Genomic DNA, 14,177 nt, shown 5'->3' on the forward strand with positions numbered 1-14,177 from the left:
CATCTTTTACATCAAGAAACCTCAATGACACTTACACGGATGGTGCGCTTCTAGGCAGCCCCATGGCATTGGTGGGTGGGATGGCAGGGAGAGAAGGCAGGACGGAGCTGAGGAAAGCCACTGGGTTCTGAATCCGGCTGGTGGGAGAGACAGGAGTTGGGGACACGCAGTGGGGCTGAAACTGGTTTCCGCTGGAGATGGAAAATGTGAGTGGCAGCTGTGCCGGCTCTGTCGGACCTGGAGGAGGTAGCTCGTTTTGGACAGAAACCCCTCCCAGAGATTTGGTTTGCGCCGAGGGCTGAGAAACTAAGAGGCTTTCTTTGCTCACTGTCCTCTGCATGGCTTGAGGAGTGCTGATCAGGGTGAACACTGGAGAGCTGGAAGGGGACACGGTTGCTGCGGTTGTGCTTGTGGAGGGGAAGAAGTGCTTTGGCCGGGCCAAGCTGAATGTCTGTGATGAAGGGGCCTTCACCTGCTTGCTGGACATTGTTACCGCTGGCGCAGTAGTGGAGGTCAAAACACTCATGTTGAAAGGAAACTCCTTAGGAGATGAAGGAGATGGGTTTTGCAACTGCTGTTGTTCCAGTAAGACTTGGTTGTGAAGCTGTTGTAGCTGGCTGGAATCTCTGCACACAAAACAAGAATGGGGAGAGAGAAGAGAAATCAGTCATCATCGCCTCAGCCTGTATAGACAGGCTGTTGACTGCTTGATGCTGATTAAAAACACACAACCAGTGTTGCCAGAAACCAGCCGATCAAATTCAGGCATGTGGGATCTAGTTCCCTGGCCAGGGATCAAACCCGTGCCCCCTGCATTGGAAGGGCGAGTCTTAACCGCTGGACCGCCAAGGAAGTCCCTGTCTCTCCTTCTTTCTAGGTCTGTTTGGTTGCCAGGAAGAAGGGAAAGGCCACCATGATGCACAACTCCAAGAGGCGTCATTCACATTGTGTTCTTTGTGTTGTGACCCTGGAGTTGGGCAACACAGCAGCCCCATTTTAGAATGTTATAAATTAGAAAGAAGAAATAGAAAAATGGTCCTCTTGTTGGAAGTGCTCAAAGTTCTGAGACGAGCAGTTAGTATCTCTGTTTCGGGACAGAAGGCACTGAGCTACATACTGATGTGAGTTACTAAAGGGGGCTGAGTTCCCTGAGAATGTGCTATATTCTTCACTCTGCCTCATTTTAGAGCAAACTTTAACAAAGCAGCTGAAAAACAACAACAACAACAAACAAAGCAGCTGGATGTGTCTTGCTGTTTCTCATCCTCTTCTGACAACAAAGCTTTATAGAGAAGGTGACCATATGTCTCGATTCATTCTAGACAGCCCTGCTTTATGCCTGTTTTCCTGGCATGATTATTAATAGTGCTCTTTCACTCTCAAAAATGTCATGGCTTGGGACTTCCCTGGTGGCGCAGTGGTTAAGAATTCGCCTGCCAATGGAGGGGACACGGGTTCAACCCCTGGTCCGGGAAGATCCCACATGCCACAGAGCAACTAAGCCCGTGCGCCACAACTACTGAGTCCATGTGCCACAACTACTGAAGCCCCCGCGCCTAGAGCCCGAGCTCCGCAAGAAGAGAAGCCACCGCAGTGAGAAGCCTGCGCGGTGCAACAGAGTAGCCACCGCTCGTCGCAACTAGAGAAAGCCCGCGCACATCAACGAAGACCCAACGCAGCCAAAAATAAATTTTAAAAAAAATAGTCATGGTTTGAACGATGGATTATATGGTCACCGTAATTATGAACGTTACTTAGACTTTTCTTTTGCCTAAAGAAAAAAAAAGGATCAAGCTGGGAGCGCTTTCTCCATTTATAGGAACCTGACTCACAGAAGCATTATATGAGTTGCCTTAAGTCCCACAGTCTATTTACTTCCTCTTAACAAAACAGTTAATTAATTTTTTAAAAAAAGAAAATGGAAAACGAAAGTGTCTAAAAGTCATATATGCATAAAGTTGTCAGGGCTGTCAAATTCTGCTGTTTAGGAGAATCTACTCTTGAATAAGACCACAGTGCTTCAAGCCCACCGTGGTTTTATGTTCTTTGAAAATATGTTTTGGAACATAGAAGGTGATCTGCTGAACATGAGATCTATTAAAAATGGAAGGTTTTATGTTTTCATACCATCGGGAAGGTCAACACCAATAGCAATAAAGTTGAGGCAGAAAGTTCTCCAAACTTTGATTTAAAAAAATTTTTGTTTTTAATTGAAGTATAGTTGCTTTACAGTGTTGTGCCATCTCTGCTGTACAGCAGAGTGACTCATACACATAGAGACATTGTTTTTTTTAAATATTCTTTTCCATTATGGTTTATCACAGGATATTGAATATAGTCGTGATTTTTAAGAAAATTCTTGGAGTTTAAGACCTTTTCTCTTGCCTTCATTAACATTTCTGATACACAATATACGGAAAAGTAACTTCACAAAGTAGAGACCTATCTCCACTTTCATGACTGCTGTCAAATGCTACATACTATGCGACTCTTTTTTCAACTATGAAAATTCTTGTCCTCTGTTCTTCTATGAAAACTAAGAATTTCGAAGTATAGCCACTTGGCACAGTAACTTTCTTCCTCCCTTTTAGAAGTAAGTATTTAAGCTGAGAGAATGAAGTAACATAATTAAAATTAAATCTTTTCATTCCATCATAGATGAAAGATTCAGCAATCAAGAGAAGCAGAAATATCTTTGTTAGATTATCCTTAGAAAAATATATACAATAACGTTGTTTCTGCTGGTGTTAACTTTTCCAATGGCATGAAAATATAAAACCTTTAAATTTTTAATCGATCTCATATTTGGCAGGTCCCATTCTGTGATTACTGTAGTGTAAAGAAAATGCCATGTGGTTTTTAGGACATGTTTGTATTGTAGTCTGAGTAACTTTTAATTTGATGGTATTGCAGAAGTATTTTATTGTGGTTATGGAAGTAGAAAGAGTAGTATATGAAAACTAAGTAATCTTAGAAAGATAAGGATGAAAAAAAGGGGCCAGGAAGTCATTTGGTATTGATTGATTCTTATTTTCCTTTAGCTCCCATTGAATGAAAACTAAGAACCAGCTTTTAATTTTAAGTAAGACTTTTAAAAGCATGTTAGCCCTTATCATTTAATGCAGTATATTGGATTGTAGAGGGTCACAAACTTTAAACATAATGATATATGAGATACAGCATCAAATAGTTTTGATTATCTAAGATTCTGGAAGAATTCATTTGAGAATAATGTCTCCTTTTGTTTGACATGTTTTTTTCCCCCAAATTTTATTGAACTGTCTTGTTTCAGAAGGGATTTAAAACAGCTGTTTCAATTTGCTTATTCATGACATAAGGGCAGGGTGTCAATTCCAGTATTCAACAAACTTTTATTGAATCTTCTGTATGTTTACTTTGCTAGGTACTGTAGGAGGTAGAAATATGCCTGGGATAGTATGAACTATTCAGGGCTCAAAAATCTTACTATACATATATGTAATACAGATACCCAGTGGTTATTTACAGGTAACATATGGAACTTACTGTTTAATAATGAAGGTACAAAGTGCAATGAAAGAATAAAGGAAGGAAAGGTTAATTACAAAGCATACAAAACCCTGAGCAACCTCTCTAATTCAAAATAACAGCCTATCATAAATTGCTATAAGCTCAGCTGCTCATTTCTTGTTGCTATGAGGATTTCTGAAATCAGGTTTGTACCCAGTTTTCTTCCTGTAGATTATCAACTCTCCTGGGTTCCCTGAAAATATCTTCTCTTTTGCCACAACTTAGCTTAAGCATGATGCTCAAGAATATGGCCTCTGCGGACAGATAGACTTAGGTTCTAATCCTGGCTTTGCCACTGATTATATGTGTGGTTTGGGGGTGGTTTCTAGATTTTTCTGACCCTGATTTCTTCATAAGTAAGATAGGAGTAAGTAATATCTCTTCGTGTTGTTGTGAGAATTGATAGATAAATCACCTAAATCAGATAAGTGATCAATAAATGGTGGCTATTATATTTTTCAGTTTCTGAACTACAAATATCAATTTCAAGATTTGTAAGAAAATTAGAGTTTCAGAATTATGAGGATGTTTCTTGATGTGGTTTCTGGAATACAAAAGAATTTCTTGGGGATTTTTAAAAAATTAACATCTTTATTGGCGTATAATTGCTTTACAATGGTGTGTTAGTTTCTGCTTTATAACAAAGTGAATCAGCTATACATAGACATATATCCCCATATCCCCTCCCTCTTATGTCTCCCTCCCTCCCACCGTCCCTATCCCACCCCTCCAGGTGGTCACAAAGCACCGAGCTGATCTCCCTGTGCCATGCGGCTGCTTCCCACTAGCTATCCAGCCTACGTTTGGTAGTGTGTATATGTCCATGCCACTCTCTCACTGCGTCACAGCTTACCCTTCCCCCTCCCCGTGTCCTCAAGTCCATTTCTTAGGGATTTTAAATGGTTGAGATAAAATGTCAAGGCTTAATGACAAACATAACAGAACAACTTGGGCTACTGTATCAAATACTTTTGAAAGCAATTTTGGCAACAACAACTTGGGGCAGTGTGTGCTGGAGCCAGCTCTCGATGGCTCTGGAGGGCAGGTTGTATACCCCTCATCCAAGTTCCCAGTTTAATGACTTTTCTCTAGTAGCTTGAAATCAGCCATGGTGGGAGGAAACTGGCAAATGCTACAAATCAGGGCTTCCCCGCCTCTGCCGGTAGTTAAAACATTTGCTAGCACATTGCTGATTAGGATAACTAATTCTGGGTAAATATGTCTCTGCAATCACCTTTTAGCTGTGGTTTTGGCAGTGGTAACTACGCTGGTTGTGCATTAAATCACCCAGAGAGCAGAAAAGATAAACCTTACTGATTTAGGCACCACTGGCCAGAGAGTCAGTTGGCCTGGGAAAGGATCCAGGCATAGTTATTATTATCTTTTATTTTTTTTGCGTTACGCGGGCCTCTCACTTGCCGTGGCCTCTCCTGTTGCGGAGCACAGGCTCCGGATGCGCAGGCTCAGTGGCCATGGCTCACGGACCCAGCCGCTCCGCGGCATGTGGGATCTTCCCGGACCGGGGCACGAACCCGTGTCTCCTGCATCGGCAGGCGGGGTCTCAACCACTGCGCCACCATGGAAGCCCTATTATTATCTTTTTAAATGTGGGTCAGTTCTTAAACTTTAGTGAACCTCAGAACCCTCTGGAGGGCTTGTTAAAGCATAGATTTCCAGGCCGCACCTCCAGAGTTTCTGATTCAGTAGGTCTTGAGTGGAGCACGAGAATCTGTGTTTCTGTCAAGCTCCCAGGTGGTGCCAGTGCTTTGAATAGCAAGGCTCTAGGTGATTCTTGTCTGCATCCAGGACTGAGAACCACTGCTCTAAAGAAACACTTGCCCCAAAGCATAGGCTTACCCAGTACATTCTGATTTTAGTCTGACATTTTACTCACTTTAAATGTTAATTCTTATATTTTTTTCCTGGCTGTGGAGGGGTGTGTGTGTATGGGGCTGGGTGGGGTGATAAACGGTTGTAACTCAGGTTCTCCAACTTTACACCCGTACTTTCCAACCTGGCTGTACATTAAAATAATCTGTGGAGAGATTCTCATTCACCTGGGATGGAAGGCATAAATATTTTTCAAAAGCTCCACATTTCATTCTAGAGTGTAGCCAGACTGAAGAGTCACTTCTCTAAATAGCTTAATATTCAGGCTGAAAATGTTAAAGTCTGAATTATCTAGGCTTTGATGATACAGTGTTGAAAAATGATAGCTTCCCTCTCTGTTGCAGTTTTAAGATCTATAAGAATTCTATTTTTTGTATGAATGGCAAATTGAAGGAACAAGCAGAAAATTGTATCCTCAAGATTATTGAGTCAATATATTTTAACATAAAACCTAAAAGATTAAAACCAGTAAGAAGACTTTGCAGGCATGTGGTTTCACAAAGGGTGTGTGTGTGAGAGAGAGAGAGAGAGAGAGAGAGAGGTGAGCATGCACATGCGTATTCATACCTCTACTAATACAAACCTATATTCACAAGTTAGGTGAAAATTTAAGGAAGGCAAAAAATACTAAAGAATTATATACTGCTGAGGACTGGATTTTTAGAGGGTGTCACTACATAACTTAGTAAAAGAATTTTTATATTCATTGAAAGTTTCATGTGGTAGATACTGCTGGCTGACTACTTAATTCTCCCCTTTGTAAAGGAACTTGATTTTACTCATGGAGGCAACATGTGCAGCTAAAGACCACACTTCCCAGCTTCCTTTGTACTTAATATACCATGTGACTAAGTTCTGGCCAATGAGATATAAGCAGGTGATTTTGGGTAAGTCCTAAGAAGGCTCCTTTAAAGGAGAGTAATTGGACTTCTACCGATTTGTCTTTTCTGCTGCTTGAAATACAAACATGATGACTAGACCACCATCAGCCATCTTGGATCATGAGGGCACTTGGAGAAGAAGCCAGTGCTAAAGATGGCAGAGCAGAAGACTGGGTTCTTAATGACTATGGAGCCATCATAACAGCCTCTAATTCCTTTATTTGAGAGAAAAATAAACCCTCATGTGTTTAACTCACCATTAGTTTGGGCTTTCTGCAACATGAAGCTAAGCCTAATCTTAACTGACATACCTAATAGCCCCTAAACAGTCCCTGGGTAAGAGGAGGCCCGACAAAGGAGGCAATTGATTGTTTTGTTCTCACAACTCCCTTCTCTGCAAACTGCCTTCACACACAGTTCTGATTTGATCCATTTGACTCTTCTTCCCTCTAAACGTAAATGCTCTGCACCTGACGAGGCTGGGCTAATTGGTATTTGGAATTGAGCTGCTGAGCACGATTTAGTTAGCAGTGGAACTTGACACAAATCGTGACAAGACATGCCATCACGGGCCAGATGTGAATTGATGAGTCTTCCAAGAGAGAAGAGTAGAGTGGATATGCAAAGAGGAAACAAGGAGGTGCTCAAGACGGAGTGTAAGCAGTGGGCGGAGGCTGGACTGACCATGTATGTGATCCTAGCTCTTAACTCCCTGCTTCTCCTTCTCTATGCAGGACCTGGCTGTGTTTTGTTGCCCATTGCTGCTTATATCCCTACAATAACCTCTTCCCTTCTTACGTTAAGTAGATTCCTATTTCCTGTGACTGGCAGAACTTTGCGGGGACAGAGATATTTCTGGATGTGACCCGCATGTTTTGTAACATTTAATTTTATGCCCAGAATTTCACCTTGTGTGGTAGTGAGAAAAATATAAAAATTAAGCAACATGAACTGCTTCCAGTGAATATCAGCACTGAGAAACACATGATGGGAGTGCTATTACTGTAGATTTTATTGTTGATATTTAAAGGTTTATGTAGTTATAAATGTAATTTTTATCACTTTGATGTGTGGATCACACAGAACATAATAGTAGTATCATATTCTGTGCTTGCTTTACTATGGATGCACATTAAATTTTGCAACGTGACTCTGATGGAAGCTCTCTAGAGGGTTTGGGTGACAACTGCATCAGTCTCCTGAGGTGACTCTGGTTGGTGGTCACCATGCCACCCTTAGAGGATGCTTCACTTCCTTTGTAATTTCAACCCATTACATGTATATGAAGCCTGTGGTTACTACAGCATATCTAGCCATAGCAAGGAACTAACTAAAAAATACTAGGTATCTTTTCTATAATGACTACAAAAACTTAAGTTGAAGTAGAAATAGGGAAAAAAGAATGATGAAATTTCACACCGTAAAGATTATTAGACATGAGAAAGGGCTTTATAAGAAGAGTGTAGAAGTGCTTCACCTGGAGCCCTCTAATGTTAGACAGACATCTTTTTGAGCTAGTTTAGGACTCACATTTCTTGGAGGTAGAATATGAATAGTAAGGAAGAAAGTGATAGTACACTTACACTAACGTAAGGATTATGATTTCCAAAGAATTTAATGTGTGTTTTCTCATTTCATAATTTCCCTTTTTAGCTCCATCATTTTTAAGAAGGGCAGAGTCAGAGAGGGTCACAGGCGCTCTTGGTTATCCATTCTAATTTTTACTTACAGTTTGGGTTTGGCCAGAACTGGAGGGGGCTCTTTGACGGGCGAGGAAGGCTCAGGGATTTTTGCTGACTGTCCATTGAATCTCTCCTGGAAGGAATCAGGCCTGGTCTGGTTGGTGGTCACCAGGCCACCCTCAGAAGATGCTTCACTTCCTTTGTCATCTTCAGGCAGGTTGAAGTGGACACGGAGCCCAATCCTTGAGCTGGACCGGGGCTCGTTGTGATTCACCAGAACACCTTCCAGTTTGGGTTTCGGGAGTTGTTCCACAGAAGGAGGCTCTGGGTTGGGTGGGGATGGGTGTTGCTCAATAACAGCCAGGTTGGTGGTAGAGTTGGCTGAGTGAAGAGACCCATTGTTTCTGGGGTCTTCATTTCCTGAAAGGATGATAACAGGACCTGAGATGTTAGCCTTACTCAACAAGACTGAGATAGGATTATAACCCTGAGACGGGGCATGTATCCAACGCAGGCGAATGTGCTAATGGACATGCTTGTCAAAAACAGAAAACACAATCTGGGACATTAAAGAATGGTAAGGATACAGGAAAAAACAAACAAACAAACAAAAACCTAAAAAAATCTAAGTACCATTTTGGAAAGAATTTTAGAAGTTTAGATAGATCAAGGAGATGTTTTCTCAGGGAGTATAATAAATAACAGCAGGATAACTGGGGTGGTGGTGATAAATGCGATGAGAAATTGAAAACTGGATTCTGTTCAAGAACACCTTCCTCAATAATTCAAAAAATTTTAGGAGAGCCAAGCTAGCTTCATATGAAAAGCAGTAAGAGAGGGTAATGTAAACATTGTCCATAGTCATAATCAAAGTCATAGTCTAAACTGTTCTGGCATTGAAAGAGCCCTTACCTCTTACATCTAGCTGTGCAATGCTTGACACTGTGCCGTATTTATTGCTTGCAGTACAGGTGAAGCACCCAGAGTCTTCCGCAAATACCTCAGCAATGACCAAAGTACAGATCTCCTCTAAAGCCAATAAAGCAGAATGGTTACTGACTTATTTACAGAAATGGAATTATGGAATTTTCTGATATTAGATGGTGATTCTATAAAAGTCAATAAAAGAAGCCGATTATATTAATTGTTTGAAAATAATTAGTCCAATTATTTGATTGAATTGACTGATTAGCAGACTAAATGAGCCAAAGGAAGTAAAATGAATAACTCCGTGCAATCAACAAGAGGATTTAATGATAATATAATGTATGTTACGGATTTGCAGATTATCTGTTTTTATGTCATCAGTACAGATGTGAAAAATAGGACCAAGAAACAATAAGCTTAAAAATCACAAAAACAAATTAGGATTTAAAGCAAAAGTAGGTCTGCATGAAATACCACTCTATTCTTGCTAAGGTGGTAGCATGTGACACACAATTCTGGTCAATAAGATATTAGGGAAAATCTCCTGGGGAGTTTCAGGGAAAGTTTTTCTTGCCTTTTAAAAGGGGTGAAAGAGAGCGTTTTTCCCTATTTTTGCCTTTGGACATTGTCATCTGCATGTAATACCTAGAACTGTGGCAGCCGTCTTGGATATATGAGTAGAACCAGTCTAAGAGGATACTCTGAAGATGACAGAATGGGGAAAAAAATTAAAAGCTTGGCCCCTGATGATCTCTGAGATGCTAAATTAACCAATCTCAAGACTACCGTTTCTTAGGGCATCTTGCTATGTAACAAGATACATTTTTCACGTTGCTTAAGCCATTTTTGGTTAGGTCTTGTTTACTTGCTGTCCAAAGAATCCTAAATGATGGAGAGGCAAAGTTTGGTTTTGGTACCTCTCTGTCCTTTTTCTGAGTCTTATGCTTCCTTCTCTCTGTTCCCTTCCCAAACATTTGCACTCTTATCTTTCAGCAACCTGCATTCGGAAAATGATCTGATAAATTCATTCATACTACACTCTACCTGCCTGATAAGATATAGTTTTCTGTCTCCAAAGGGTATTTGCTTTATCTGAGGTGGAAAGAAAAACTCTCTGAACATAAAATTTTAGATCATGGAGCTGGGGCTTGTTTTGAGCAGGGACCCCTTTTGGGTGACTCTGAAATTATTTTGTGTATGAGACTGCCTAGTGAAAAAGCTTGCTTTGGTTGAAAGTATCAAAATCCTGAAATATTTTCAAAGGGAAAAATGCTTCTCCACTACAAGCAATGCTAGAGCAAAAGCACTCTGGTCTTTACCGTATCCCCAAGGGCCTAGTGTAGGGTTATGCAACATGGATATTCAATGTCTACATCGAGAATGCCTTTCCATTCAGTTTTCAGAAGCAAGAATTATAATAATGAAATTCCAAACCATCGTTCTTACCCATGGGCACAAATACAATCTTATTTTTCAGGGTGATCATAGAGAGGACATTCAGATGTTTATGCTGCATTTTTTGAGCAACATGTATTTTCTAGAGGTAAGAGCTTCCATGTGTCATCTTAATATCCTCCCAACCAAATCTAATAACATCATAAACATTTTACTGATTCTTTGAATTTCAAAATCTGATGCATAACTTTTGAGATACATAGGCTGTGGAATTGGAATTGATAGCATCGTGGAAATTGCTCTGCCCAGTTTAAGGAGGTCATGAGTAGGGGCCAAGGAAAGCGGGAAAATATTCCTAAGAAACATTCCTCAACAACGCAGAACTAACTGTATTCACATTAGCTATTGAATATATATTCCAAACTTGCACATGCTTGCCTTTCCTTCTCCTACCGTCGCAGCTAGAGTTGGCTTTGATCTTCTTTGTAAAACTTTTTCTTGACACCAGTGTAATTTCAATGTTTATTATATATTTCAAGTCATGGATCACATACAAATGAAATTAAAGTTAAAATGATCTTTACCTGGCTCTGCCATGGATCGAGGTTCTAAAAGAAAAAAAATTTAAAGATTCTGAGCATTTATTTTACTGAGAGGTGATATTTTTATCAAAGCTTCCTATAGAAGTGTCTTTTGCATACTCATGAGTAATTTGACAAGGCTAATCTGTAAATTTTAAGTAAAATTACCTAAGCACCAATGACCTTGACAGGGATAGGATCATTATCACAGAAGGGCAGCAAGAGAGCTGCTACCTAAATGATGTGGCTGTATCTTGGGACATACTTGGGTTCCACTTGGGACACATAAACCTTAGGTGAGGAAAAGTTACTGAATTAGTTGGGATTCAGGATGACTTGATTTTATTGTACCCATTCAGCCTGACCTGAAAAAGTTTGTGAAGACTGAGAGATCATTCTTGGATTTGGGCTCTTACATCCTGATATAATGTAGCATATACCTCCTGCCCTAAGGTTTCTAATATTAAGAGCCTCGGAATAGATGACAGGTTCCTCAGGAGCAGTTCTTTGTCTTAAAATTCTTTGGCATTCCTGAAGGTGCCTGCTTGGTAGTGAAAACAGGTGCTCAACTAAGGTTTATAGAATTGCAGGCACTCAGGGAATAGTTGTTGAATTTAGTTACATTCTTCTACACTGATAGAACTAGTGGAGGTTTTTTGCCTCAGCTTAAATGGTATTCAGAATATATCATTGTTGCTGCTATTCAGAATATATCGTTGTTAAACCTGATAGTAGTTTGATTCATATATCTATTTTGTGATAGGCAGAAACAAATTAACCAAGAAGCAAATAATTTTCAACATATTTTACGACTGAAATGGGTCAAGGTGAAAGCACTGCATGACAAGAAAAGAAGAATTAACCACTTCGATATATAAATAATTCTTACAATAAAAAGAGTAAAACCTCAATAAACAATGAACAAAGGATATAATAGGTAATTTTAAAGTAAATTCAAAGACCCAATAAATAGGAAAAAAAGTTCCTTTCCACATCTCATTAGTGAAGAGCAGATTAAAACAAGTATTCCCATTTGGGAACTACAAAATTAGTGAAGATTTAAAAAATGTTTAATACCCGTTGATAGTGAAGGTATAAGAGAAAAGAAATTCCCGTATGTTGCTGGTTGTAGTAGAATGTAACTGAAACAGCATGTGTCCCAGTTCAACTGGGATGATCTGGTTTATTCCTGGGATCTCTGTGTAATGATTACTAGCACCCTCTGTTACTCCCCAAGGTGTCCCAGGTTAGATGATCAATTATATAATCATCCTAAATTTAGTTCAACCTTTTTGGATGGCATTTTGATGATTTATATTAAAAGCCTAAAAAAATGTGAATTAGTAGCAATTCTAGTACTCAGATTTATTCATAGATATTCACAAAGATATTCACAAAGATCTTCTCTGTTAACATGCTTTGAAATATAGTTTCTAATAGTAAAAATTTATGGACAATCTACATTTTCAACAATAGGAGATTAAGTAAATATGAAATTGATTGTATCAACTAATTTTTAAAAGTAAAAAAGTTCTATATTTATTAATACGGAAAGATGTTCATGAAATGTTGAGTGAAAAAATCAATTTACAAAAAAAATTATTTTTATTTAAAGAAAATATATGCATGGAAAAATTTTTGGAGAATATATACCAAAATATTAATAGGCTTTATAGTTTGGTGGAGTATAAGTGTTTTTTATTTTATTCTTTTTATTACATTTTAATTAGTTGTTAAAAGTTATAAAAATAAATGTATACAATAAATCTATAAAAATTATCAGAAAAATAATTTTAAAGCACCAACTTACTTTTCTGTAAAATTCTAAAATCTGGAGAATCTTCTATCAAGGTCCCTTCTCTATACCACTCAACTTTAGGAGATGGAGCTCCTTTTACTCTGCATTCAAAGACAACTAGCTGACCCTCAGAGGCTGATAAATTTTGTAACATCTGTAATGAGAAGAATATTGTTAGAAACAAAAAGTATATATTTTTGGAATTTACTCCCAGTGCTGAATTTTCGAAAAAGATACCATTGCCTCCATATTTGGATTTTCTCCAAATCTTGTACATTTCCAGCAGCTTCAATTCTGTGGAGGTATATTGAATCTATTTTAAAAAATTTTTTAAATTAATTAATTTATTTTTGGCTGCATTGGGTCTTCCTTGCTGCGCACAGGCTTTCTCTAGTTGCGGCGACTGTGGGCTATTCTTCACTGCGGTGCGCGGGCTTCTCACTGCAGTGGCTTCTCTTGTTGCAGAGCATGGGCTCAGTAGTTGTGGTGCACGGGCCCAGTTGTTCCGCGGCATGTGGGATCTTCCCGGACCAGGGCTCGAACCGGTGTTCCCTGCATTGGCAGGTGGATTCCCAACCTCTGGGCCACCAGGAAAGTCCCTGAATCTATTTTTGAAGATAGAATCATCTGAGTGCATAGGAAGCTTTTTCCTCACTAGCTTCTTCCTTTTCCTCTCTGTTGCAGTGCCAGAAAAATTTATTGAATACTAGGTGAAACATTTTGAGGGTTTGCAAAAATACTAATATTTGGTAAAGTAATTCTGCTTCCTTTAAGAAAATGCCCAAGTAGAGTTTGGTTTTCAGAAATAATAACAATTAAAAAAATCTGCAGTGACTATCTACTAGGTGTATTCAGTATGGAAGTAATGTATTTTTTTCCACACAAGACTGTTCCACAAGGTGGACTATCTCTGTGGCCTAAGTAAGTGACTATTTTCTTGGCTTTGCCTTGCCTACTTTCTGTAGTCCTGGAAATTGATGTTTGTTTTGCTATTTTCTTTTCCTTATGTGTTCTTTACAGGATAGCCTCAATGTCTGTTGAGGGAGGTAAACAATGACAATCTATAAAATCATAGTCACATGTGGAGTCTTATGTCATGGTAAAATATGTCATAATTTTGTGAAGGCATTGTTAAATGCTCTTTCATGCTTTCCCCCAAAAAAGTTTACAAAAATCACTTTCCATTGTAAAATATTGGTATATTCTATAATAGACGCTATGGGAGAATGGAACTCACATTTTCCTTTCACAACTTGTCTTTCACTCGTCATGATTTGTGAGCTTAAAGTCACACATTCATTTGTGTAGTTGGTACTTCATTTGATTATGAAATGCTCCTTTGGCATATGTGTGGGCACATTTTTATTTTTAATATAGGCCTAAAGATGATAAACATGGAAAGGTTATGATTAACTTCCTCTACAAGCTCTGTCAGCAACAAATGCTGCAAGGTTTTCCCATTTTTACAATTTTG

At 39.0% G+C, this 14,177-nt stretch overlaps 1 protein-coding gene across 4 annotated transcripts in view; it reads right to left on the minus strand.

Moving 5' to 3' along the window:
• MYPN (myopalladin) overlaps positions 1-14,177 on the minus strand; it is a 100,827-nt gene that overhangs the window by 32,676 nt on the left and 53,974 nt on the right. For all 4 annotated transcript variants that reach the window (XM_067025508.1, XM_067025507.1, XM_059052660.2 and 1 more), the window contains 5 exons: positions 12,716-12,857; positions 10,909-10,932; positions 8,915-9,031; positions 8,050-8,422; positions 36-626 (listed from right to left, as the gene is read on the minus strand). In XM_067025508.1, the coding sequence (XP_066881609.1) occupies positions 36-626; positions 8,050-8,422; positions 8,915-9,031; positions 10,909-10,932; positions 12,716-12,857 (1,247 nt within the window). The remainder of the gene's footprint in view (positions 1-35; positions 627-8,049; positions 8,423-8,914; positions 9,032-10,908; positions 10,933-12,715; positions 12,858-14,177) is intronic.

This window comes from Kogia breviceps, chromosome 2 (genome assembly GCF_026419965.1).
Source record: "Kogia breviceps isolate mKogBre1 chromosome 2, mKogBre1 haplotype 1, whole genome shotgun sequence".
Lineage (NCBI taxonomy): Eukaryota > Metazoa > Chordata > Mammalia > Artiodactyla > Physeteridae > Kogia > Kogia breviceps.